We start from the raw sequence: 26,398 nt of genomic DNA on the forward strand, positions 1-26,398 counted from the left end.
CAGAGTCGCAGGCAGAATGGGGTTTGATAAGTCGGTAAAGGTGGGCTATGGAATGCACATCATTGATTTGGGGAAACTGAGATTACCGAAATGCCCCTATGACTTACTGTTATTACGATGTTGATGTTCACAAAGCATCGGCGTTTTTAAATCATCGGTGACGTGTAGCTTCGTGGGCTGAGGGAGCGATGGGACGCTTTTGTCCTTTTCTCCATCTCAAGCTACGCAACAAGAGCCACATAAAATGCACCACGGCTTAGCTGTCAAAATCGGAATTTACATCTAATTAGCTCGTCTCTCTTCCATGCATCAACCTAAACGCCAATATTTAATATATATCAAAAATAATTAATTAGCTGAATTGATACTTGAAATTATTCAATTACTTGCCATAATAATTGATACTCATTTATTAGTTTTGTTCATTGTACATGCTTGCATGAACTAATTAAAATAATAATTATTATTATTATCAATACTACTATTATTAAAAAAAATAAAAATTTTAACTTTATGCCCAAACATTTAATAATAATAAGATTAGCAGTAAAAAGAAAAAAATCCATAATTCGAGAAACCATAAATTCCATAATGGTCTAAAATTATTTCTACATGTTATTTTACTATTTATTGAACTGTTAGAGTCTATAGGGCTGTTAGACTATCTACAAAGTAGTTTCCACTTTTCATGTTATTGTCTCTGTATAAATAGCTGCTCAGTTCTTCGTGAATAAATGTATAAAACCATTTTTTATATAAATCATCTTGTATCAGCCAAATCCACGATCCCATGGCCAGTGAACAAAACCCACCCATTCCAGCCGCGGATTCTGCCTCCGCCGGCGGCTCTGCTGCCATCACAGCCATCCCGGAAACTCGCCACACGAACAATCTCCACCAAGCTCACCATTTTGTCTCTATAAAGCTTTCTTCCTTCAATTACCTTTTCTGGAAAGCTCAACTCGTCCCTTTTCTCCGAGGCCAGAGTTATTTTGGCTATGTCGATGGATCCAGTGTATGCCCGCCGGAATACGTCACCACCACGACAGAAGCAGCTGCCCGAACGATGAACCCTCTTCACGCCGTTTGGGTGCAACAAGATCAATCGATCCTCAGCATGCTTATTTCATCAATGGCGGATGACGTTCTATACCTGGCGATTGGTCATCTCACGTCTCGTTCCCTGTGGATGGCCATCGAAACGGCATTAGGTTCCACTGCCCGAGCGCGCTCCCTCAGCTTACTTACACAGCTACAAAGCTTGCGCCAAGGAAATGCATCGCCGGCGGTGTATCTCGGCAAAGCCCAAGTCTTGGTCGAGCAGCTTGCACAGGGGGGCGCCCTATCAGACTGGACGAACAAAACCTCCACGTCTTTCGTGGTCTTCGTCCAGAATATCGGAGTTTGGTTGCATCCCTCACGACGAAGAGTTCTCCTCTGACGATCCCGGAAGTTGCAGATTTATTGTCTACACACCAGTATTTGTTCCCAGAAGAGTCGTCTGTGGCGCTGCCTCCGTCGTCGGCGGCTATAATGGTTCACCAACCACCATCTCCGACTTACAACCGGGGTCGTGGTCGTGGTAATAGAGGTAACCGGGGAAAAGGACATCGCGGCGGTCGTAGCGGCGTCAGGTGTCAACTCTGTGACACCGACACCGCTGGCCATACGGCGTTAACTTGCTACCGCCGGTTTGTTGATCCGTCCGGCGTGCAGGTTCATTCCTCTCACACCAATGTTCATGCCGCACCGCCGCTGCAAGCCCATATGGCCTCCCAACATCCGCAGGAAGACTTCCATTCCGCCCCTTTTTCCAACACTTGGTTCCCCGACACTGGAGCTAGTGCTCATGCAACACCGGACACAACTGTCTTAAACCATGTCGAGCCTTACATAGGTGATGAGATTCTCTGAGTAGGGGATGGTACAGGTCTGTCGATTCAAAATACAGGTTCTTTTTCTCTCCCTTCTATGTCACGGTCACTGTTTCTACATAATGTTCTGCACGTACCTAAATTGCGTGCTTCACTTCTTTCTGTTCAACAATTTACTTGTGAAAATGGTGTTTACTTTGAATTTCACCCGAGTTATTTTGTTGTGAAGGACCATACCACCCAGCAAGTTCTTCTTAGTGGTCCTAACCAAGGAGGTATATACTCACTCCATGCCTCCCCGGTTGCGTTTGTCTCAGCTAAAACATCCCCACAAACCTGGCATAACCGCCTCAGGCACCTGCATAATCAAGTGTTGCGTCGGTCCTTTCAAGTTGTCCCGTTTTAGGTTCTTTCCATTCTATTAATAACCTTTGTACTGCATGCTAGATGGGAAAATCTGCACGATTTCCCCTACCCCACATTACAAGTTCTAGTAAGTCTGTATTAGATTTAATTTTTACAGACATTTGAGGTCCTTCTCCGGTTCCCTCAATAGATGGTCATAGGTACTTTGTCTTGTTCGTTGATGACTACTCGCATTATGTCTGGTATTACCCAATGAAGCTAAAAACAGATATATATGCAATATTCAATGTATTCCATGCTTCTGTTGAAAAGTATTTTTCCAAGTCAATAAGATCTATTCAATCAGACATGGGCGGTGAATACCGTAAATTGCACTCGGTTTTCTCCGCCGCAGGCATTTCCCATAGATTATCATCACAACACATTCACGAACAAAACGGGCGCATGGAACGAAAACATCGCCACGTGGTTGAAACTGGACTAGCCCTACTGGCTCAAAGTCATGTCCCGAAAAAGTATTGGGTCTATGCGTTCGAGTTAGCAGTTTATCTAATCAATCGTTTACCAACCACAGTCACACAAAGGGTCAGTCTGTATTATCTCTTATACAACAAGTCTCCTAATTATTCCTATTTAAGAGTCTTTGGGTGTGAATGTTTTCCATGCTTACGTCCTTATAACAGACACAAAATGGACTATAGGTCCACTGCGTGTGTGTTTTTGGGATATCCAGATTCTCTACTTAGATACATGTGTTTGGACAGAAGTACAGGCCGAGTTTACATGGCGAGGCACGTGCGCTTCAATGAAAGTGTCTTCCCTTTTGCAACAGTACGGGAAGAAAATGCATGTGCCACTGGTGATGTCACACCTGCCATGCCCTGGGCATCTGCACATCTACACAGACTCCACCGCCAACACAGTCGTCCCCGCCAGCCTTGCTTGCTGTCCAGCCACCACCCACGGCAGTGCAACCAGCCGCCAACATCAACCCAACCTCATCGTCCACGGCGGCCCCAGCCACGACGTCCTATCATCCGTCGACGTCTTCAACCATCACCACCAGGCGCCGGCGCACGGTGCGTCCCACTGTCCGTACGCACCTGATGCAAATGCGGCAAACCATTAATGCACGACAACGGCCGACAGCTCTGGTGGCCTCCGTTGACGACGTGCCATTCGCAAGCTGTGAAAAGTTCGCATTGGCGAGCTGCGATGGACTCAGAATTCAACGCTTTTTTACAAAACAAAACATGGTGTTTAGTTCCCTCCCCCCCCCCCCCCCCTGAAGTAATATGAACATAATCGGTTGTAAATGGGTGTTTCGCGTCAAGCGAAAGTCCGATGGGTCTATTGAGCGATACAAGGCTCGCTTAGTCGCCAAAGGGTTCAACCAAATTCCCGGCGAAGATTATCGCGAGACATATAGTCCCGTGGTCAAACCGACTACAATCAGACTCCTTCTGGCTTTTGCAGTGTCAAATAAATGGGTTATGCATCAGTTGGACGTTCATAACGCCTTTCTAAATGGACATATCAACGAAGATATCTACATGCGCCAACCATCGGGGTACTCAAATCCCTCAGTGCCTGATTATGTGTGTAAATTGCAACGCTCGTTATATGGGCTAAAACAAGCCCCGCGGGCATGGTTCAAGCGGCTGCACGATTATCTGTTGCAAATTGGGTTTCATGCCTCTAAAACCGATGTATCCCTGTTTATTTTTAAGTCTGGGTCAGCACGAGTATACGTCCTTGTCTACGTGGATGATATACTCCTGCTTGGCAATGATTCTAACATAATTGACAGGTTTATGAAACAACTTTCATCCGCGTTCAAGATTCGGGATCTTGGAGTCCCTAGTTTTTTCCTTGGCGTCGAAGCAACGTATCATGCGAACACTGTTATGTTTGTTAGTCAGTGTTACATTTGTATTATTATTGTAACATAATATTAGTTTGAGCTATAGTTGATTTAGTCCTTAACTACTTATCTGATGTATAGGACTAGTTGGTTAGGCTTAGACTTCCAGGTCTATTGTATCTCTTAGTTGTGTTACGTTGATTGAATACATTGCACATTCATCTGGTATCATACGCTCAGGTGATCCTTTTCTCTCTCCTCCAAAACAGACATGTCGACTAATTCCAGTGAGTGCACGGTGAGTGCAGCCGTGACGTCGTCGACAACCCCCACCAACCTCACTACCGCCCACCACCTTGTCTCCCTCAAACTCACGACCAAAAATTATTTATTTTGGCGTACTCAGCTAATACCGTTCCTATGCGGGCAAGGCTTGCTCGGCTATGTCAGTGGCGACACCCCATGTCCGGCTGTGTTGATTCTTCCGCCGGCGACCAGTGACGCAAGCTCCGGTGCAGCGCCGTCTACTCCGACCCCCAATCCGGCGTATGGCTTTTGGATCCAACAAGACCAAAGCATACTGTCGCTCCTTATCTTGTCCTTATCGGACGAAGTTATGTATCTCGCGGTGGGCAGAGATACATCCCGGGCGGTGTGGACGTCGATCACTTCGGCGTTAGGATCGTCGACGAGGGCAAGGTGCTTAAATCTTCTTGCGCAGTTTTAGAGTCTCTGTCAGGGAGACAGCTCGCCCGAAGAATACCTTGGACGGGCGCAACTGATCGTAGAGGACTTAGCGCTAGCCGGCCGACCGGTGTCACTCGACGAGCAGAACCTCTACGTCTTCCGAGGGCTCAGGCCAGAATTCCGGTCAATGGCGTCTTCTCTAGCTGCCTCAGGTAACCCAGTCACCATTCCCCAACTCGCCGATTTCCTACAGGCTCAAGAGTTCATATGGGCCGAGGATTTTCTGCCGGCGGGTGGCGTGCCGGCGGCGTTGCATCAGGCGCTGCATACTGGCAGAGGGCAGCGCGGTTCAGGTTCTGGAGGTGGATCGCGTGGCTCAGGTTCTGGAGGTGGCGGACGAGGCCGGAACGGCAGAGGAGGCCGTGGTGGCTGGCAGGGCAGAGGGCGCGGCGGAGTTCCTCGCTGTCAGATCTGCCGAAATCAAGGACACACGGCGGTGCATTGTTTCCGCCGATATGACCAGCCTCCTCCTCAAACGTATGTGGCAGTGTCCGGGGAAGAATGTGCGGTCATGGCTGATGGATGGTTCCCGGACACAGGTGCTACATCTCACGCGACGCCGGATGCGACAATGATGTCCCATTCTGACTCGTACACTGGTGGTGATGTCTTACGCATGGGTAACGAGTTAGGTTTGGGTATTTCCAGTACTGGTCGTGCATCGTTAAATTCCGTGTCTGGTTCATTAGTTCTAAATGATATATTGCATGCCTTACAGCGTGTCTTACAAAATTGCCCTGTTGATAAAAATAAGTCAAACACGTTTCAGGTGTGCTCCGCGTGTCAGCTTGGGAAATCATCCTGATTTCCTTTAGATAGGGTTATTTCTTCAAGTAATAATGTATTGGATCTAATATATACAGACATTTGGGGGCCCGCACCCATTGTTTCTACGGGTGGTTTTCGTTATTTTTTGTTATTCGTGGATGACCACTCACGTTTCTGCTGGTTTTACCCATTAAGGTTAAAATCAGACATTTATACCGCTTTTGAGTAATTCCGTGTTATGGTAGAACGCCAGTTTTCGCGTTCTATCAAATCTATTCAATCTGATCTTGGCGGTGAATACCGCAGGTTACACTCTCGTTTCACGTCACTTGGCATTGTGCATAGGCAATCATGTGCATATACGCATGAGCAAAATGGCCGTGTTGAACGCCGTAACAGGCATATCGTTGAAACAGGTCTCGCTTTACTTGCTCATAGCTCTATCCCACAAAATCATTGGGATTCAACGTTTAAAACGGCAGCTTATCTAATTAACTGCCTACCCTCGTCAGCCATACAGTTCTCGAGTCCGTATGAGCTACTGTTCAAAAAGCCCCCACCATATACTTTTTTCCGTGTCTTCGGGTGCAAGTGTTATCCCTATCTGCGGCCCTACAATCGCCACAAGAGAATACCGCTCTGCATCCTGTGTCTCCTTAGGATATCCCACGTCCTATAGAGGTTATCGATGCATGAACCTCAATACCGGGAAAACCTTTATCTGTCGCCACGTTCGCTTTGACGAAACTTGTTTTCCCTATGCTGCAGGTTCTAGGGTTGATATACAGACAGTGCACCCAAGTCCACCATGGGCATCAGGTCCACTTGTTCCTTATAAACCGGCTGAACCGCCACTAGATGTGGCCCCGTTGGCAGTTCAACCACCTATGGCTATTCAAGAACGGCCTCTAGCTGTTCAAAGTCAACCTGCACCACGGCGTGTAAGGAGGCGTGCCCCCCGGGCTCAGCCTCAGGATCGGGCGCATGTTATGCGTCTTCGTCATATGACGAAGGGAACGGGTGAACCGTTACAGGCCTTAACAGTCTCTGCTGACCCTACTTGCTATACACAGGCAGTGGGGCATCCAGAATGGAGAGATGCCATGGACCAAGAGTTCAACGCTCTACTCCATAACAGCACCTGGTCACTCGTATCACCTAAGCCCGGCTTAAATGTGATTGGCTGCAAGTGGGTCTACCGCACTAAACGGAAGGCTGATGGGTCCGTTGAGCGGTACAAAGCCCGTTTGGTGGCCAAAGGGTTCAATCAGGTCGCAGGGGGGGACTTCTTTGAAACTTTTAGTCCAGTAGTTAAACCGACTACTGTCCGCATGTTACTATCCATGGCTGTGTCGCAAGGTTGGACTCTACGGCAGTTAGATGTTCACAACGCTTTCCGAAACGGGAATCTTGCTGAAACGGTATATATGCGTCAGCCACCCGGATACGAGGACCCAACACATCCTGATTATGTGTGTCTTTTACAGCGATCATTATACGGGCTTAAACAGGCACCACGGGCCTGGTTTAAGCGCCTACATGATTTCCTTCTTACTACTGGCTTTACAGCCTCTAAGACTGATGTCTCGCTCTTCTATTACACAGCTCAGGACTCACGTGTTTTTCTTCTGGTATATGTCGACGACATCATCATGATGGAAAATGACACCGCCTTACTGACCACTCTACTTAATCGCCTATCCGCAGCGTTTAAAATTCGGGACCTGGGTCAGCCGGGGTTCTTCCTTGGGATTCAAACTCTGTCAATTCAAGGTGGCCTACATTTGTCACAACGGCGTTATATGGAAGATATTTTGACTAGTGCTGGGATGTCTGATTGCAAGCCACTCGCTACCCCTGCTTCTCTGTCATATTCTGTTGCTCCCTCTTTTGAGTTATATGAGAATCCCACGTAGTATCGTCGGCTAGCTGGTGCCTTCCAGTACTTGACTATTACCCAGCCGGATTTATCATATGCAGTCAACCGGTTGTGTCAGTTTATGCATGCCCCGACGGATGATCAATGGGGTCTGCTTAAACGAGTTTTACGGTATGTTAAGGGAACTCTCACGCATGGTCTTCGTCTGCCTGTGTCTCCGTCTACGGCCATCAATGCTTATTCAGATTCAGACTGGGCCGGGTGTCCATTGACAGGAAATCAACTAGTGGATATGCGGTCTTCCTTGGTGCTAATCTGGTTTCCTGGGTTTCTCGCAAGCAGCGGACTGTGGCCTGATCATCGACAGAAGCAGAGTACAAGGGTCTTGTTGATGTTGCTGCTGAGGTCACTTGGGTGGTCTCTCTTTTACGCGAGCTTGGTCTTCATGATGGCACTCCAGCTTCATGATGGCACTCCAGCGACGCTGTGGTGTGACAATTTGGGAGCCACCTACTTGTGTGCGAACCCGGTCTTTCATGCTCGTACTAAGCATGTGGAGATCGACTATCATTTCGTTCGGGATAAGATGGCTTCTGGTGACTTCTTGGTTAATTTTGTTTCAACAAAAGATCAGCTAGCGGACATCTTCACCAAACCACTGGCAGCAGCACGGTTCGGCGTGTTACGAAGCAAGCTCAATGTTGTCTCTCACCCACCTTGTGCTTGAGGGGGAGTGTTAGTCAGTGTTACATTTGTATTATTATTGTAACATAATATTAGTTTGAGCTATAGTTGATTTAGTCCTTAACTACTTATCTGATGTAGAGGACTAGTTGGTTAGGCTTAGACTTCCAGGTCTATTGTATCTCTCAGTTGTGTTACGTTGATTGAATACATTGCACATTCATCATGTTGTCCCAACAGCGCTACATAAGTGAGCTACTACGAAAAGCTGGCATGGAATCCTGTAAGCCTCTCTCAACGCCAATGTCGCCTGTAACGACATTTTCAGATAACGCCACCCCCTGGATAACCCGACACCGTATCGTCAGTTGCTGGGCTCGCTGATGTATCTCCTCATCACCTGCCCAGACTTGTCTTTTGCGGTGAATCGACTGCGCTAGTTCATGCACAGTCCAAGAGAGGACCATTGGACAGCCTTAAAACGGGTCTTGCAGTACATTCAGGGAAGTCGCACTCTTGGCCTCCGGCTCGTCTCGTCCTCAGAACCGGTGCTACATGCCTTCTCCGACTCAGATTGGGCTGGGTGCACCACTGACCGGAAGTCAACTGCGGGATACGCTATTTTTCTTGGTCCTAATTTGGTCTCTTGGGTATCCAGGAAACAACGTACTGTAGCCCGCTCCTCAACCGAAGCCGAGTACAAGTCCCTAGCCAATGCCGTTGCAAAAGTAACTTCGGTTCAATCTCTACTTCATGAGCTTGGGTTGCATCTGCCTATGGTTCCTGTGTTGTGGTGCGATAACTTGGGCGCCACGTATCTCTGTGCCAACCCGGTATTTCACGCCAGGACTAAACACGTCAAGGTTGACTACCACTTCGTCCGTGACAAGGTTTCGCCCGGGGAAATGAAAGTCAACTTTGTCTCGACGCATGACCAGCTTGCAGACATATTTACCAAGCCGCTACCCTGGACACAGTTTTGTGATCTACGTTTCAAGCTTGGCGTGGTACTTTGTCCCTCGTCGACTTGAGGGGGGGTATTGAACTGTTAGAGTCTATAGGGCTGTTAGACTATCTACAAAGTAGTTTCCACTTTTCATGTTATTATCTCTGTATAAATAGCTGCTCAGTTCTTCATGAATAAATGTACAAAACCATTTTTTATATAAATCATCCTACTAATCTAATGAATATGAATATAAAGAAGATTTTGCAAAAATAATAATAATAATAATAATAATAATAATAATAATAATAATAATAATAATAATAATAATAATCGGTTATTAATAATTTAGATTAAAATTACATGGCATTATTTTACTATTAATCTAATGAATATAATGAAGATTTTGCCCAAAAAAAAGAAAAAAAAAAAAAACTCGGCTCTTAATTATCTATAGTTTATACTATATATTATTAAAAACAAAATCCTCCATTTTAACTTTCCTCCCAACCACTTAATAATAATAAGGTTAGCGGTAAAAAAAAAAAAAAATGAATCCGTAATTCGAGAAGTCATAATGTTCTAAAATTATTTCTACGCATTATTTTAGTATTAATCTAATGAATATGAATATAAGGAAGATTTTACATTAAAAAATGAAAAAAAAAATCAATTATTAATAATTTAGATTAAAATAACAGGGAATTATTTTACTATTAATCTAATCAATCAATACTATTATTAAAAACAAAATTCTCCTTTTAACTTTTCGCTCAAACACTTAATAATAATAAGGTTAACAGTAAAAATGAAAAATATAAAAGAATCCGTAATTCGAGAAGCCATAACGTTTTAAAATTATTTCTACACATTGTTTTACGATTAATCTAATAAATATAAATATAAGGAAGATTTTGTAAAAAAAACAAAAAAAAAATCAATTATTTATAATTTAGACTAAAATTACTGGGCATTAGTTTACTATTAATCTAATGATTATAAGGAAGATTTTGCAATATATATATATATATATATATATATATATATATATATATATATATATATATATAGAGAGAGAGAGAGAGAGAGAGAGAGAGAAAAGAATCGGTTATTCATAATCTATACTTCTCTACTATTATTAAAAACAAAATCTTTTTTTTTTTAAACTTTCCGTCCAAACACTTAATAATAATAAGGTTAGCAGTAAAAAAAAAAAGAAAAAATTGGAAAAGAATATGTAATTCGAGAAGTCATAATGTTTTAAAATTATTTCTACGCATTATTTTACTATTAATATAATGAATATGAATATAAGGAAGATTTTGCAATAAAAAAAATATAAAAAAATTATAAAAAAAAAAAAGAAAGAAAAGAATCGGTTATTAATAATTTAGATTAAAATTACAGGTCATTATTTTACTATTAATGTAATCAATCAATACATACATACTATTATTAAAAACAAAATTCTCGTTTTTAACTTTCCGCCCAATATAAAAAAAAAATAGTACTTGGCAACAATATATTTGTTATAATTACTGAATAACAATATATAAGTGTAGCTCAAGATTTTGCAATAATTAATCAAACAAATAATTAAATTAATGATATATAAATGGATCCAACAACATTAAACAATTGGTTTTAATTAAGGCAGATTATCTGCATATGGCATTTATAGACTTATTTTAGAATCATATATCGCAAGCTCAAGGATTTGTTTTAGAACTGAATTTTTGTGCATGTTCCCAATTTCTATATTTCATTTATATTCAATGCAATCATACCTCCTCCAAGTCTTTGGTATTAGTTGTTACATTATTTGTATGTTGCTTCCAGTTTGATAGATTATCACAGATATATATAAAAATTGCCAACATAAAGTTACTATCTTTTATTTCCAGTGAATTGAATTAAATGATTCACTAGGCTACTGCCATATTTATTCTAATTTTATATTTTTGGAAGTGTCAAAGTGAATATCTCTAAGTGAATATATATATATATATATATATATATATATATATATATATATATATATATATATATATATGGAAGGGATCAGGTGCAGGTGGGGCTTCCCGTGCGGTTGTGCGGGTGGACGCACGTTAAGCATTAATCTGACGCACTTAAAGTACAAAACACGCGCACATTAAGCAATAAGCACACAAACAAAACACCTTAAGAACACAACCCCACGCATGTTAAGCACAAGCCTCACGCACCTTAAGCACAGAACTCAGACACCTTTTAAGTTTCAACAACTATTCACATTAAACACAAACTCACGCACGTTAAGCACAAAACTCACGCACCTTAAGATCAAGAGTCACGCACCTTACGCACAAAACTCACGCACATTAAGCACAAAACTCATGCACCTTAAAGTTTCAACAACAACTCACATTTAGTACACACTCACGCACATTAAGCACAAAACTCACGCACCTTAAGCACAAGACTCACACACACTAAGTACAAAACTCACACACATTAAGAACAAAACTCAGTACACACTCACCCACATTAAGCACAAACCTCACACACCTTAAGCACAAGACTCACGCACCTTAAGTACAAAACTCACGCACATTAATCACCCGCACAACCGCACGGGAGACACTTACCCGCACTGGAACATAATTCTATATATATATATATATATATATATATATATATATAATAATAATAATAATAATAATAATAATAATAATAATAATAATAATCAAGTTAGAAGTGTATCGTTTGAGATATTTGTTTAGCTTAATTTGTGAAATTAATATTATGCATTTATAAGAACATCTCAGGGTGTTCAATACAGTAACCATTGAACAATTCATGGTGTTCAATAGTATTAATAATATATTCATGAAAATGTTGAGATTATTGGAATTTTTAGCTAAAAATGGCATTTTGAGTGACTATTTTGTGGTACAAATATATGTGGGATCCACTTCCGATTTGGGTCGGGTCAAAGTGGATTCGGCTTCTTCGTAGTGAGACAAAGAATTTGATATAATGTACGCTCAAAATGGGTAATAGGTGAATGAGAAATTGATTCTCAAGGTGAACCTATTTGAGAGAAGTCCAAATGACGAAAGGATAATTAAGCAAGTAGTTAATTAGTATTTTATGCTAATGAATCGTTAAGCACGAGATGTGCTTTTGTTAAGTTTTGAGCTTAAAACACGAAAGCTTAATTCAAGTAATGTGCTGCTAGCACATTACAAAGTGATAAGCTTTGAAAAAGCTTATTTTGAAGAATTGGGAGTGGAGCTCCTTTCGTGCTACACGAAAGTTGAGCAATTGAGCTTTGGTAGCTTAATTTGAGCATTGGAGAATTGGAGCTCCTTTCGTGTTCTTTAGTGAGCTCCTTTCGTGCTGCACCGTTTTGGTGCGTGTGGACCACTCGGGTGTGTACGGACTTCTCGGTCACTCAGATATTTTGAAACAAGTTCGTGACCGTTGGAATTATTACGATAATAATTACGACCGTTTCAAACGTTATTATCCAATTATTAAATTTTGAATTTATGTTGGATTAATGTGTCATTATAAGCTTTTAACTCCACTCTTCCCTACAAATACATGATGTTGGCAGATTGTTGTTTTAACTCCGTTTTGAAAAAGAAAAAGCCTTCTTTGTTTCAAAGAGAAAAAAATTTCTGCCAACATCTTCTGTAAAATATCGGAGTGTTCAGCTTGTGTTCTAGTTCGCCGGACTTTGGGTTGGAGTGCTCGAACGCCAAAGTCGTAGTCCGTTTTATCCTTGAGACTGACGCCACAACGATCCTAGCACCCTTGGGAGGTGGCGAATCGGTTTTAAGGAGAGTGTGTGTACACACGACTTGGGCTTCCTCTGCTTCTTCTTTCTTCACGTTGGGTTAAAACCTCAAGTTAGAAACCCGTTCTTGCTTTTATTTTGTTCTTGGTTTCGGACCAAGTGGTGGGATTAATCTAGGAAAGATTAAATCCTTGTACTAGTTTCGTACTAGTGGTGGTGGGATTATTTTGATAAAATAAATCCCTAGTTGGTTAATATATATACGGTGTATATATATGTAATTTTGGTTTTGAACCAAAATTGGTTGGAATTAATTTTCTACAAATTAAATTCCATTTTTTCGGGACAAATATTATATATATATATATATATATATATATATATATATATATATATATATATATATATATATATATAGGCGGGTTCAGGTGCGGCAGTGTCTTACGGTGCGGCAACACCAATAGTTCAACAAATATGCAACATCAACGTTAGAAAAATACACCACACAAAACAGAGTAAACAGAGCCCTGCATCACCAAACACACAGCATTAGGTGTGAGTAAAAACACCATACGCTGTTCGAAAATACACCATTGGGGGTGTTGAGTTATATGGTGTATTTTTTGAGTCTGTTGTGTATTTTGTGATGTTATATTACATTTCATTGTGGTGTGCTTTTATTACACTGTTGGTGCATATTGTTAACACTGTTGGTGTATTCTGGAATTCCGCCGCACGGGAAGACCCTGCAGCATTTGAACTTTATTATATATATATATATATATATATATATATATATATATATATATATATATATAGTTTGTGTATCGATTTATTCACCAATTTCCAACAACAAACCATTGGATCGGACATTTGCATTGTTTAACTTGTCCGGGTGAGAAATGTTAGACCTATTTGTCAACTAAGTTTATAAATTTTAATTGTATAAATCGAAATCAAACAAAGATAACATTAGAACACATAATCTATCCAATTCATTTCATCAATTGCACTATATAACATTCGTTGTTATAATTTATATAATTATATTATATATCGATCCAAATATTCTTAAAATATTATAACAAATCCATTTTGTGCAACGCACGGGTGAAGATACTAGTAGGAAATAATAAGAAAACAAAAGAAGAATACTTGAGAGTTACAGTAAATCTTTTTTTGTCACTACAATCTAACCCCATATAGTATCTGATCAACATGATTATGCCAACATGTAACAATGATACCATCATACCAGGAGATACTTAGCATAAACCTAATCTAATACAAAAACATATGTATGATTGAATGTAGAAGTATCCTTGCAGGTAAGATGTAAAATAAAAAGGGAAAATGACATTTTAAAAACATATAAGAAACGCTTAGTATCTTGTTACCATTCTAAACAGAAGGTTACAGGTTTGAGTCTCATCCTAGTTGAGGATTGGCGTATTATGGTGAACGACACATATGAGCTTAGAAACAAATAAAAAAATGTATCAATATGGGGATAACTCCAACCAATTAAGATGACTAAGGAAACAAACTTGTAAACATAAGGTCACGAGTTCAAATCACAGACCTCTTGGCTTGAGCGATCAGTGATTTACCTCCTTGTGGTCATTTAATTACCGGCTAGGGTCACAAGGCGGGATTTACTAAGTGTATACCCTCGGGTAGTGGCTGTGGGTTTCCCTCAACACCCAAAAAAAAAAAAAGTATCAATATAAACAAAAATTATAGGGTATGTTTGTAAATATTGGCCAATTACCAAAAAGTCCATTTAAAATAAAAATACAATGTCTAAACTCCAAAATATTTTTAAACTTTGACAATTAGACATTCTAAATTTCAAATTGTTTATATTTTCATTGATATCTTCATTTTAAAAACTTATAAATTCTAGATCAAACTCATCTAAATATAAGCTGGCAAATCGAAAGATGACAAAATCTTAAGTTAGTAAGAAATATTATAAAGTTTTAATTTTGAAATGAATGGTTCAAATGTTATTTTAAATAAAAAATATAAATTAGCATTATTGTATCAAATATTATTTCAAAAAAAAAAACTATAATTATTTTATATATAATAATAATAATAATAATAATAATAATAATAATAATAATAATAATAATAATAAGTTTGGGCCTTGGATTGCCCTGGACTGGCCCACGAAAGGCCCCAGCCTGGCACGAGACCGGCTAAAGTAATTCACGGTCGGTCCCAGTCCATGTTAACCTAGGCTCGGGATCGGCCCAAGCCCATACTTTGGCCATCTTTAGAATGTAGTCATTGTTTAAAAAAAGGTTTATGCACAAAGTGGCAAGCAATTTAACTACATGCATTATGGTAAAAAGACAATAGTGGGTACTCCAAGAAGGTTAATATCAATTCAATGAAAAAACACACACAAACAAGTATTCCATCATTCATAGTAATTCCAAAATTATGAACTTGAAAATAATCAGGTGCAAAATGGATGTGAAATTTGCTTATGAAACTAAACACATCCCATATTGCGATATTAGTATTTGGACTACCAGCAAAGATATTGTTATCATTATCCAGTCAACAAGTTATGGTAATATAATGGAACAACAGTTACTACTCATGAACTTTCTACAAAATAAATATTAATATTTTAATCAATACTTTCACATGAGAATTTACGATCATACATCTCACAACAAATGAAACATGTAAGGGACTAGACTCAGCTACTACCTCGCCATCGATTTGAACATGTGACCTCAATTTTGATATCAATTTTTGGATCCCAGCATTGCACTATGCTTACTTTTAAGTAGGTCACCTATCATATAAGTCAAGCACGCTTAACCACATAGTTCTTTAGTTATCTGGTTGTCATATCCTTCTTAAAACCAATTGGTGATAAGCCGGTGGACATTAACCATTTAACCACATCCCTCCATAGTAAATCACATCGTCATGTCTCGAATCGAGCATGGCTGAACTCGGCCAACTCTCAACATCAACAAACACTTGCAAGATCAAGATCGAGTTCATAATACAAATAATATAGTTTTTGTTCTAAATCAAGTTCCTCAACAAACATTCTGCAATTTATTGGGAAATTCTGTGAGTTTTTGTTCTAAACTCAGTTTCTTTATCTGCTATCAAGTTTGTAATACCTTGGTGTTAAATTTCATCATGATTTGTCTTAAAGACTTTACTGACATTACCCTTCCTATGGGTTATTGTAGATTTGATTATCTACTTGCGATGTGTAAGCGAGAGAGATTACTACTTGAGAAAGAGGAGCAAGTTAAGCAAGAAAAGAAAGGATACTACAATGATGAACGAACTATTTAGGTGGGGATGATCTCAATGAGAGTTTGATCGAGCCTTAAAACCATATAGTGCCTCCTGATAAGGAGGGATGGAGGAAAAAATGATTGGTTCATTTTATGGCTGCTTATCCTAGTAGAACATTGTGAAGTCAGTGGTGCAAAGTACAACACGAAGCAACACCCTAGAGTCTGTTAGTTCACATTCCAGTGATGATGGCAGAATTTTTTTAAAGAGAATAGAGAGGAGATAAAAGTATCATGAGGTTGGGGGGTGAAACTGAAGCTGAGAGAATCAATTCAAAGAAGTGAAATAGGGGAAGTAGGGTGCCAACAACGGTCTAGAACCGCCATCAGAACTACCAGTTGAATTTAGAAATTTAATTCTCCAATTGGCTGTTAAGCGGGCAATATGTGTCGAGAAATTGGTAACTCAAAAAGATCTTACCGAAACATATGTAAATAGCACCCATAATAGGCTGTCAATTCCAGTAAGGCTTGTGAGGGAGGTGTTCCTTACGGAAGAATGAAGATCATCTTTTACTTTGTCAGCACAATGGGAAGAATGTGTGTTCTATAAATGAAATACAAGTGATCACACCAATGATGGAAGTCGCAACGGTGAGCTTGAGGAAACAAACAAGTTACCTTTGAACTATGCTCTAGTTTTCTCTATCTTCTGCAACTTCACCCACCATTATATTCCCAAAAACTTTGAAAAACTAATTCTTTGAATTTTGAAACAAGCATATTGCATAAAAATTCGGTTAGTTGATTGTTAGAAATTGGGTCATAATGGTAATTTCTCATCCTTCATCCCATTTTGGATGATTCATTCTTCTTCCCCTTATTAAGCTCCACATAGAAATGGAGATCTTCATCCCCAAATCAACTTCAATCCTAAATAAATAAATAAATAAGGGGAAGAAAAAAGGAATCATTTACATTTCTATGGGGAAGAAGAATGAATCACCCCAAATGAGATGAAGGATGAGAAATTACCATTAGGACCCCTATTTCTAGCGGTAAACTAACAGAAATTTTAACAAAGAACTAAATTGTGTAAAATCATCAAAGTCGATGACTAAATTGAGCACAAAAAGTCATTTAGGACTAAATAGAGTAAAACCACTATAGTCGAGCACTATATTGGGTATTAACTCTTCATATCATCATGTATACGTACCTACAACACATACATATACCTGTAAAATTAAAACATCAAAACCAAATTCTGGTGATGATTTTGACAACGTACAATATAATGAGTTTTATCTATATTTAGTTTTTTTTTTCTTTAATCTTTGGTATGTGCATGTTTCTGAATAATGATTTATATCTAGATTAGAGCTGTCGAAACAGTCGGCGGAGTGGGGCCTGCCAAAGCGCACCATATGACAGGGACTAAGTTAAAAAGTCCTCCAAAATACGTGCATAAATAGGCCGGCCTGCGGGCCTTGGCGGGGGCTCGCCAAATTTAAAAAGTTTTAAATTTAAATAAAAATTAGGAGAAAATTTCAATTTTGGTCCACTAACTATTGCACTTGTGTTAATTGCAACACTTGACTTTCAAAAATGTTAATTTAGTACCTTGACAATGTAATCTTTATCAATTTTAGTCACGCCGGCCAAATATGACCGGAAAATTTTAAGTCAACAATTTAACTTAAATGGGAGGGCAAAATCGACATTTCATGTTCACTCCAATTTGGGTAAGACTAAAGTCACGCTCCTCCCGCATCTTCGAACACGAAAGCGATCCAGATCAGAACAGAAATGGAGAACACGAACTGCTGTTAAGGTACAAGAATTCCTTAAACACCTCAATGATATGATGCGCCTCTTTGTACTCATCGCAATCGTCGTCTTCCTTCACCCTAAACTTGAACCGCTTCCCGGCGACGATCTTCATGATCAAATTCAACGTTAACTACCGGAACCACTCGTTCATGTCGACTGTTTTGGCCGAAGAAGAGCCACTAATCATTCGCTAAAATCTGTCTCTGAGCACCAAGGAAATGAGATTGAGAAAGTAAGGAAAAGTCTAAAGAAGACCTCCAACTCCATATTGGAAAATTCTGGACAGTTAGAGATTGGTGGTGAAGCAGTTATTCACGGCTTCCCAGCTACAAACCACCAGGATCCGCCATCGCCGCCATCCGGCCAAGAGGAATATCACCGCCAGTTTCCGGCCGAGAGGAATATCTCCGCTACCGAGTGTGGTGGAATGGAGTCAAATGCAAACACAGAAGAAGCATGTATGGTGGAATTACAGTGATGCAAACACAGAAGAAGCAAGTATGATGGAATTACAGTGATTAGACCGCGATCGATCCAGAAGGTCGTTGTGCATGCAGGCGCCTTTGCCGTCGCGGACGTAGCTTTCCCAAAAGGGACTCCTCAAGAATGTAAAGGGGGACGGCAAGTTCAGGCCAAGAACATACACACACTTACAAGAGCTATTATTTTTCTTCTATTTTTGAAAGGTGAATCCACCAAGGTTGTGTTGGACCTCCCTGAACCCAAAAACCCTAAAACCAACACACGGTGTACAAAGTTCATGTAAAACTAAAAGTCTACAAAGAATGAAGAGATATTGTCATACTATATAGAATTCTTCTAATAATATCAAAATGCATGTATTTATTTACAACAGAATAAATTTTTTTGACAGATTAGTACTGTATTATTGGTATACATTGGAAAGTAGCATTTCAGCATTATAAAATCAACAAATAAAGAAATTAATTTTTGTTATTCAAATGAAAAATAAATTGTATTATTAAACATTGCCAAAAAAAAATCTCCAAGTGAGAAAATAAGGAAAAATAATTTTATACTAGTGTATAATTCTAAATATATTAGAAAATTTATGATAATAGTGTTAAATTATATGATGATGTAGATGCTTAGTTGTCAAATAATAGTCCAACTCAACAATTTTGGGTTGGGTCATCCTAATAGTGAGTTCAATAGTAAAATTGGACAAAATTACTTCAAAATGTAAATATTTCATATTAAGTTGTCAAATTTTTAACCAGTTTAGTTAGTGTGAGTGGCCGTGCACTCTTATCACTTAAGTGATGTTGGGAATTCAAATCCCCTCTCTAATAAAAAATCAATCTGACAGCACTTTTCTCTTTTTTTAGGATAATCCCGTGCGAACAGTGATTAGTATGAGTATGATACGAGCTTAAAAATGTCTCCTAATTAGGACATTTTCAAGACATCTCGTGGTCTAACCAAATTAAAAGTTGTCAAATTTTAAAGGTCTAAATATAATTGCAATGAATCGTAAATGTTTGCATTTTTCTACAAATAAAACTTTTTTTTTTTTTGAAGAAACCACATTCTACTAATAAAACTTTAAAAAGTGCAACTAAGCAATTTTTACCTTCTTTTTTTTTTTTAATGTAAAATATTGATTATCATTGATTTGAATGTCATGCCATATCATTTCATACTTTTATAATATATTAAAAGAGTTAATACCCAAAATCGTCCTCGACTATAGTGGTTTTTCTCAATTTCGTCCTAAACGACTTTGGTGACCTAATATTGTCCCAGACTTTTGTGTTTCGCTCAATTTAGTCCCAGACTTTTGTGTTTTTGCTCAATTTAGTCCCTCATTTGTTATTCTGTCCATTTGGTGTTAAATAAATGAGTTAATACCCAAAATCGTCCTCGACTATAGTGGTTTTTCTCAATTTTGTCCTAAACGACTTTGGTGACCTAATATCGTCCCAGACTTTTGTGTTTCGCTCAATTTAGTCCTTCATTTGTTATTCCGTCAAATTGGTGTTAAATTAAGGGACAATTCAGTAATGTCAATATTGATATCTCTTTACTTTCAACTTGTGAAGTATGAAATTCCTCTTTCTTGTACGAATTACACCCAGAATTACTCCCGGACCTGCAAATCAAATTTTATATTCGCAGTTTTAGGAGTAATTCTGGGAGTAATTCGTAAAAAAAAAAAGGGATTTCGCAGTTCACATGTCTATGAGTAAAGAGATGCCAATATTAAAATTACTGAAATGTTTATTTATTTAACACCAAATGGACAGAATAACAAATGAGGGACTAAATTGAGCAAAAACACAAAAATCTGGGACTAAATTGAGCGAAACACAAAAGTCTGGGACGATATTAGGTCACCAAAGTCGTTTAGGACGAAATTGAGAAAAACCACTATAGTCGAGGACGATTTTGGGTATTAACTCTTAAATAAATAGACAATTCAGTAATTTTAATATTGGCATATCTTTACTCATAGACATGTGAACTGCGAAATCCCTTTTCTTTTTTACGAATTACTCCCAGAATTACTCCTAAAACTGCGAATATAAATTTTGATTTGCAGGTTTGGGAGTAATTCTGGGTGTAATTCGTACAAGAAAGAGGAATTTCGCACTTCACAAGTTGAAAGTAAAGAGAGATCAATATTGACATTACTGAATTGTCCCTTTATTTAACACCAATTTGATGGAATAACAAATGGAGGACTAAATTGAGCGAAACACAAAAGTCTGGGACGATATTAGGTCACCAAAGTCGTTTAGGACGAAATTGAGAAAAACCACTATAGTCGAAGACGATTTTGGGTATTAACTCTATATTAAAAGGTATGTGACAAATACTATATTAAAAGGTATGTGACAAATACTATTATTATAAACCAAGTAATTGAGGCGAGGCAATTAATCAAGCTGACAACAATAGAGGGGGAATGATGAGAGAGAAGAATGCCATTTACCATCTACTAGAGATTAGAGAAATAGAAAACCTTATTTGGTAAATGATTTAAAAAAAAAAAAAAAAAAAAAAACTTTTTGGTCCATTTTAGCTATTTGATTTCATCACAAAGGTAATGTAAATATATGGTAAATAATTTTTAGGATGGACCCTTGGAAATTTGACAAATTAAAATTAAATATTTATATTTTGTAACGATTATATTTTTTAATTGAGTTAATTCTGAATTTAGTACTTTGATTATCACTCATTTCTTATTTTAGTCATTGATTTTTAAAGGTACCACATTGAGTATTAAATTATTTTCAATTCTAATCCATAATTAGCTTTTCCATGTGTGAATTGTTAATATTGAAGGTAAATTTGAAAAGTCATGACCGCGCCAATTTTTTCTCACACACAGAGAATAAAGTCTTAATTTTCTTATTCTAGTAACCCTAATTTCACCCTCAATTTTAATAGATCGCACAAGGAAAAAGCTTACAATGTATTACAATTGAAAAAGATTCAATACTCAAGAACTAAATTTGATAGCTTTAAAAGTTAAATGACTAAAATTAAAAGTGAATGATAATCAGAGAATAAATCTAAAATTAACTCTTTTTTAAAAGATGAACTTAATGTATTAAATCATGATAAAGACAGTCCACAAGGAAACTAGGAGGGACATAAAACCACTCCCCACAACCTGACTCAGAACAAGCCTCCCTAGCAACTGTATGGGCAGCAATTTTCGCAGATCGTTTAACAAAACGGAATTGAACATCATCAATCATTGATGTCAAATCCTTTACATCATCAACTAGTAGTCCAAAGGAAGAGTAAAAAGAAGGAGATGAAAGTGCATAAAAAACTGTTTTTGAGTCCATCTCTACATCAACACACCCCATGCCTGTGTCCTTCAACCAGCTTAATGCTTCTCGTACACAAATTACCTCTGCTTCATTAACAGTACGCAGATGTCATTCAACCAGATATTCTTTGCTGCCAAAAACACGCCCTGGTGATCCCTCAGAACCCAGCCTAGACCCATTGAGTTTGTTGTAGTGTTCAGGGATGCATCCGTATTCAGCTTCAAACGCCTAAAGGTGGCGGCCTCCATTGCTCACACAACCCAGCCGTGTGCCCTGCATGGTCTTTGAGATTAACAGAGATCCAATTATTCCAGAAACTAATTGCACGACGCAACATCTTATTAGCATCAAATATAACCCCCTTCCAAACACTGTCATTCCGACTTTGCCACAACCCCCAGCATGCCATAACAAACTGGTGTAAAACATCCCCACTCAAAGAAGTAATGAATGCAAAAAATCAGTCAATGACATTACCATGAGCCACCCCCATCGTTGGCAGTCCAATCTATCCCCAAACATTAGCAACTTCTGTACATTGGACAAACAGGTGGTAAGCACTCTCAGACTCCCTCCTGCACATGTGACAAATTAAATTGCAATGAATATTTTTCGCTTGTAACGCATCTCTAGTTGGCAGATAGGAAGAAGCTAGTTGCCAATAGAATTGTTTAACTTTTGGAGGTACATCTAGATTCCAAATTCGTGCCCATGGTCAGGTACCATTGAACTCACCTTTCAGCCGGCGGTAACACGATTTAACAGTGTAGTCCCCTTTCAGTTCCCACACCCAGTACCACGAGTCCTGCGGCTTTCTTACCGAAATAGGAATGTTCATAATTAAAGCGGCATCCCGGACATAAAAAATACTCCGAACTCGATCCTCATCCCAACCTGCCTGTTACACCTTTGCTAAAATTAACTCTTTTTAATCCTTCAACATACCTGACTTTCTTAAGTTGATGCATAAATTATTTTTAAGAGTACAATATAACATTATTTTTAAAAAATTATATAAAAATGTCTATTTCATTAACCCTCTGGACATAGTTCACTTGATTAACTAACTCATAAATAAGTTAATAGGCTTTGCTTTACTGACTGTCGCACAATGCAGAGTTTTAGTTTTGTTGTAGGTAATACGATGAGATGTCCTACCTCAAACTTAAGACAACATTTTACATTTTTGCATACATTTTTTTTTTGAAAACATTTTTGCATACATAAAAGGAAAGCAACAAAAATAAAATAAAATAAAAAGATAAAATCATGTTCAAACATCATAGTCACCCATTAATACTTAAATCTGGAGAATCAAATTATTTTTAAAATTAAATATATATATTTTAAAAAAGAACTATAATTAAATATAATCATCTCAAAAAATAACATTTAAATATTAAATTAACAAAATATAAAGATTTGGATATAGAGTCTGTTTGACAAAGTTTATTTAAGAGCTTATAGTTTATTTTAAGTTACTAATAAGTTATAAACTCTATTTGGTAATGTTCCCAAAATAAGCTCTTAATTTAAAATAATAGTTTCTTTTGGAACGTTACCTAAAGTAGCGATGTAGCGTTTCAAAATAAACTAGTAGTTTGCTAACTTTTTTTTTCTTATTTTAAAGAAATGATATTTCTACCCTTCACAGTTAAAACTATTTTCTCTCCTCCCTTATCCGCAACTTTCACCGCAAATATTATTATTATTATTATATGAAGGAGATTCGCGCCAATATTGCTACTTCATTATGAGATGCTAAATCATGATTATGCTAATAGTTTTATTTCAAAATGTTAATTTTCTTAAAAACAAAATGTTAAATTTTAATAGGTAAACAAACTAATTTAAATTTTATGAGGATATCTTTTTTTGTCTTTTTACATTTATCAGCTTATCAAAAAGCTAATTTTAACAAACACTTTCAAGCATAATAGCTCTTCAGTTTTCAACTCCTAACTTATATCTTTTCTGCTTTTAGCTCCTTTTCAGCTTGCAGCTACCTTTTCAACTAGATTTGCTAAACATAGCCATAATATGACCTTAAAGCCAATTCTTTTTTTTTTTTTACTCCGTATTTTTTAACATTTCACAAGACGGAGTTGAAGCAGTGACGTGCGAGTTCACCGTTAAGAAACCTACGGCGCAAGCACCAGAGCTCAAACCGCCACGGCATTCTTAATATTTTCTCTTCTTCCGCTCTGTGGGCGCTTTCCACTCTCCCACAATAATAATAAATCCAGGTTCTTTCTCCTCTTTGATCTCGATTCTCACTCACATATGTGATCTTTACTCATTCAAATCTTTTATCGTTGCTTATCCTCACTCATCCCTTTTTTTTTAGATTATCGTCTTTTTGCGTTTCTGTTGTGGAAATTAAATTGTTGAAGATTTGGCGTCGATTCGTGCTCTTATGTAAGTGGATTAGTAATTATTCTGATGTATGTTAACGATCCGTTCTTGGATTTTCGTCACGTATCGAATAGAATTTTTTTTAATTGTTTGTTTATATTAATTTGTTAATTTGTTAGTTCATCGCATTTTGAGTTCTATTTCTTAGTTGATAGTTGATACTGGTGGGTATATTTTTGTTCTTCATTTCTAGAAAGACAGGCTTTTAGGGTGATGATTCTTTTGGTTGCTTAAAGAAAGCGAGATTGAAGATTGGATGAATAGTTTGGAAACCCTATGGGATGTGAAATGAGATTTGTCTTTGGCATTAGTGCTGTACTCAATTTAGAAATTGCTCGCCAATTTGAATGAGAAATGGAAAGTGTTTGTCTATTGAGCCTTGGTAAAACTTACTAGTTTCAAATGCAGTGTATTGCCTATAGTTTAAATGGTGTATGGCTGTATTCCTGATTGGAACATTTTATGTTTCTCTCTTGGTTAAGCTATTTTCAAGAATCTCAACTAGTAGAGCTAACAAGAGATTCCCATGAGGGAGATAATTGGTCCACTTACTGATACGTATCTGAGTGTTGTGCCCAATTTACAACATTGCTTATGAAAGGTTAGAGCTTCTCTTCATTGGTTCAGTAGAGGGTTGACTTTGGAGATATGTGTATCTGGGTAAAAATATTGCTAAGCACCTCATCAAGAAGTGAATGCCATTGGTACCCTTTTACTTTTTTCTTTGCCCACAGATTTGAATGATTGCTTGAATAATATTGCAGCAAAAAGGTGTTTGCTCAATAGTGATTGATATGGGAAATTGAATCTTAAATGCTGTAGGTGTATACTGTATTTATCACATAGTATGTTGGAATGTTGATAGGTTGTTATACGCTATGTAGTTATTAGATTACTGCATATTGGCTACAGTATAAGCAATGGTCATTAAAATCTTGTCAATACATTTCTGTTTGAGGAAAGTTTAGCACTTTTGATAACATAAACTGCTCGTTTACAATATACTTGTATTTAAGATCTCACTAAGGAAATAATGTGTGGAGTGTTTGTTGCTTCTAGATAGAGAACAAACAGTATGGTCAGAGCGTATTCACAAGAGCACACTTATAAGCATCCATGGGAGCGAGTGACTACTGCATCGTGGCGAAAGTTTGCTGATCCTGAAAACAAACGCGTTCTATCACACATCCGTGCGGTTGACACTTTGAACCACAAGCTTGACTCCAGTTCAGGGAAGCTTTACACTACTCGTGCTGTCACCATCCATGCTCCAGGACCATGGTTCATTTCCAAAATCACCGGTCAGGACTCCTGCCATTGTGTTGAATCAACTGTTGTGGATGCCCAATCTCGCTCAATGCAGATATCCACTCGTAACATCAGTCTTGAGAAGTTCATTGAAGTGGAAGAGAAGATCCGATACGATCCTCATCCAGAGAATCCTAATGGATGGACAATTTGTAGGCAGGAAACTAGTATTAGGATAAAGCCCCTGTCAGCGTTGGCATCAATGGCGGAGAAGATAGAGCAGAAATGTGCTGATAGGTTCCAGCAAAACAGTGCTAAAGGCAGGGAAGTGATGGAAAGGATGTGCAAGTATCTTGAGACTGAATCAGGTGGCATTTCAATGTGATCTGTTTGCTTAACTTTGAATGAACTTCTTCAATGCTAATTCTTAGGGGCTCCGACCTGTTGGAGGTGAGTTTTTGTTTTTGTGAAACAAAAAGAGAGTAGGCTCTTCCTTTAGCTTTGTAGAACTGGATGTAAAATCATAGTTCATGCAGGGGCAGTCATGTGATGCAGATAGCCAAATGCATCTCTGTGGAATAATAATGACTTTCAGAGATGAGAGTGTTGTATCCATTGATTTCTCTTTTCATTTTGTTGCTCAAGACTCCCTTCCATTTTCAGTAATGATCTTGTTCCCATTCACTCTTTCTCCAATTTTGTATGATGATTTTCACCTGTCATACTTGTCCCCCCATTTAACATTGTGACAATTACTTTCAGTACAAGGTTAAGAACCATTTTAATGATTTACTTGAAGCCATGTTCAGGAGAGTGGTTAGATTTTAGAATGCCATAATGTTTTGATATATACATCAGGTTCTTTTTAAGGTTTATCACTTTAACCTGAAATTATAGACATCA

At 38.1% G+C, this 26,398-nt stretch overlaps 1 protein-coding gene and 1 long non-coding RNA gene across 5 annotated transcripts; one reads left to right on the forward strand and one right to left on the reverse strand.

The window, feature by feature from the left end:
- Window positions 1-2: 2 nt before the first annotated feature.
- On the reverse strand, window positions 3-24,007 carry LOC109154537. Its single transcript, XR_002049736.1, has 3 exons — window positions 23,934-24,007; window positions 22,521-22,522; window positions 3-221 (listed from the first exon to the last, which is right to left on the reverse strand). It is a non-coding gene; the product is annotated as an uncharacterized LOC109154537 (long non-coding RNA).
- On the forward strand, window positions 23,986-26,193 carry LOC109154534 (protein slowmo homolog). 4 transcript variants are annotated; one of them, XM_019302300.1, is made up of 3 exons: window positions 23,986-24,078; window positions 24,180-24,250; window positions 25,291-26,193. In XM_019302300.1, the coding sequence occupies exon 3, from the start codon at window positions 25,323-25,325 to the stop codon at window positions 25,878-25,880; it is 558 nt and encodes a 185-aa protein (XP_019157845.1). In that variant the 5' UTR covers window positions 23,986-24,078; window positions 24,180-24,250; window positions 25,291-25,322; the 3' UTR covers window positions 25,881-26,193. The 4 variants fall into 4 exon arrangements, with proteins under 4 accessions (XP_019157845.1, XP_019157844.1, XP_019157846.1 ...); XM_019302299.1 differs by having other exon boundaries at window positions 25,307-26,193; XM_019302301.1 differs by lacking the exon at window positions 24,180-24,250 and having other exon boundaries at window positions 23,996-24,078; window positions 25,307-26,193.
- Window positions 26,194-26,398: the final 205 nt, after the last annotated feature.

This window comes from Ipomoea nil, unplaced genomic scaffold, assembly GCF_001879475.1.
Source record: "Ipomoea nil cultivar Tokyo-kokei standard unplaced genomic scaffold, Asagao_1.1 scaffold2647, whole genome shotgun sequence".
Taxonomy (NCBI): Eukaryota; Viridiplantae; Streptophyta; class Magnoliopsida; order Solanales; family Convolvulaceae; genus Ipomoea; species Ipomoea nil.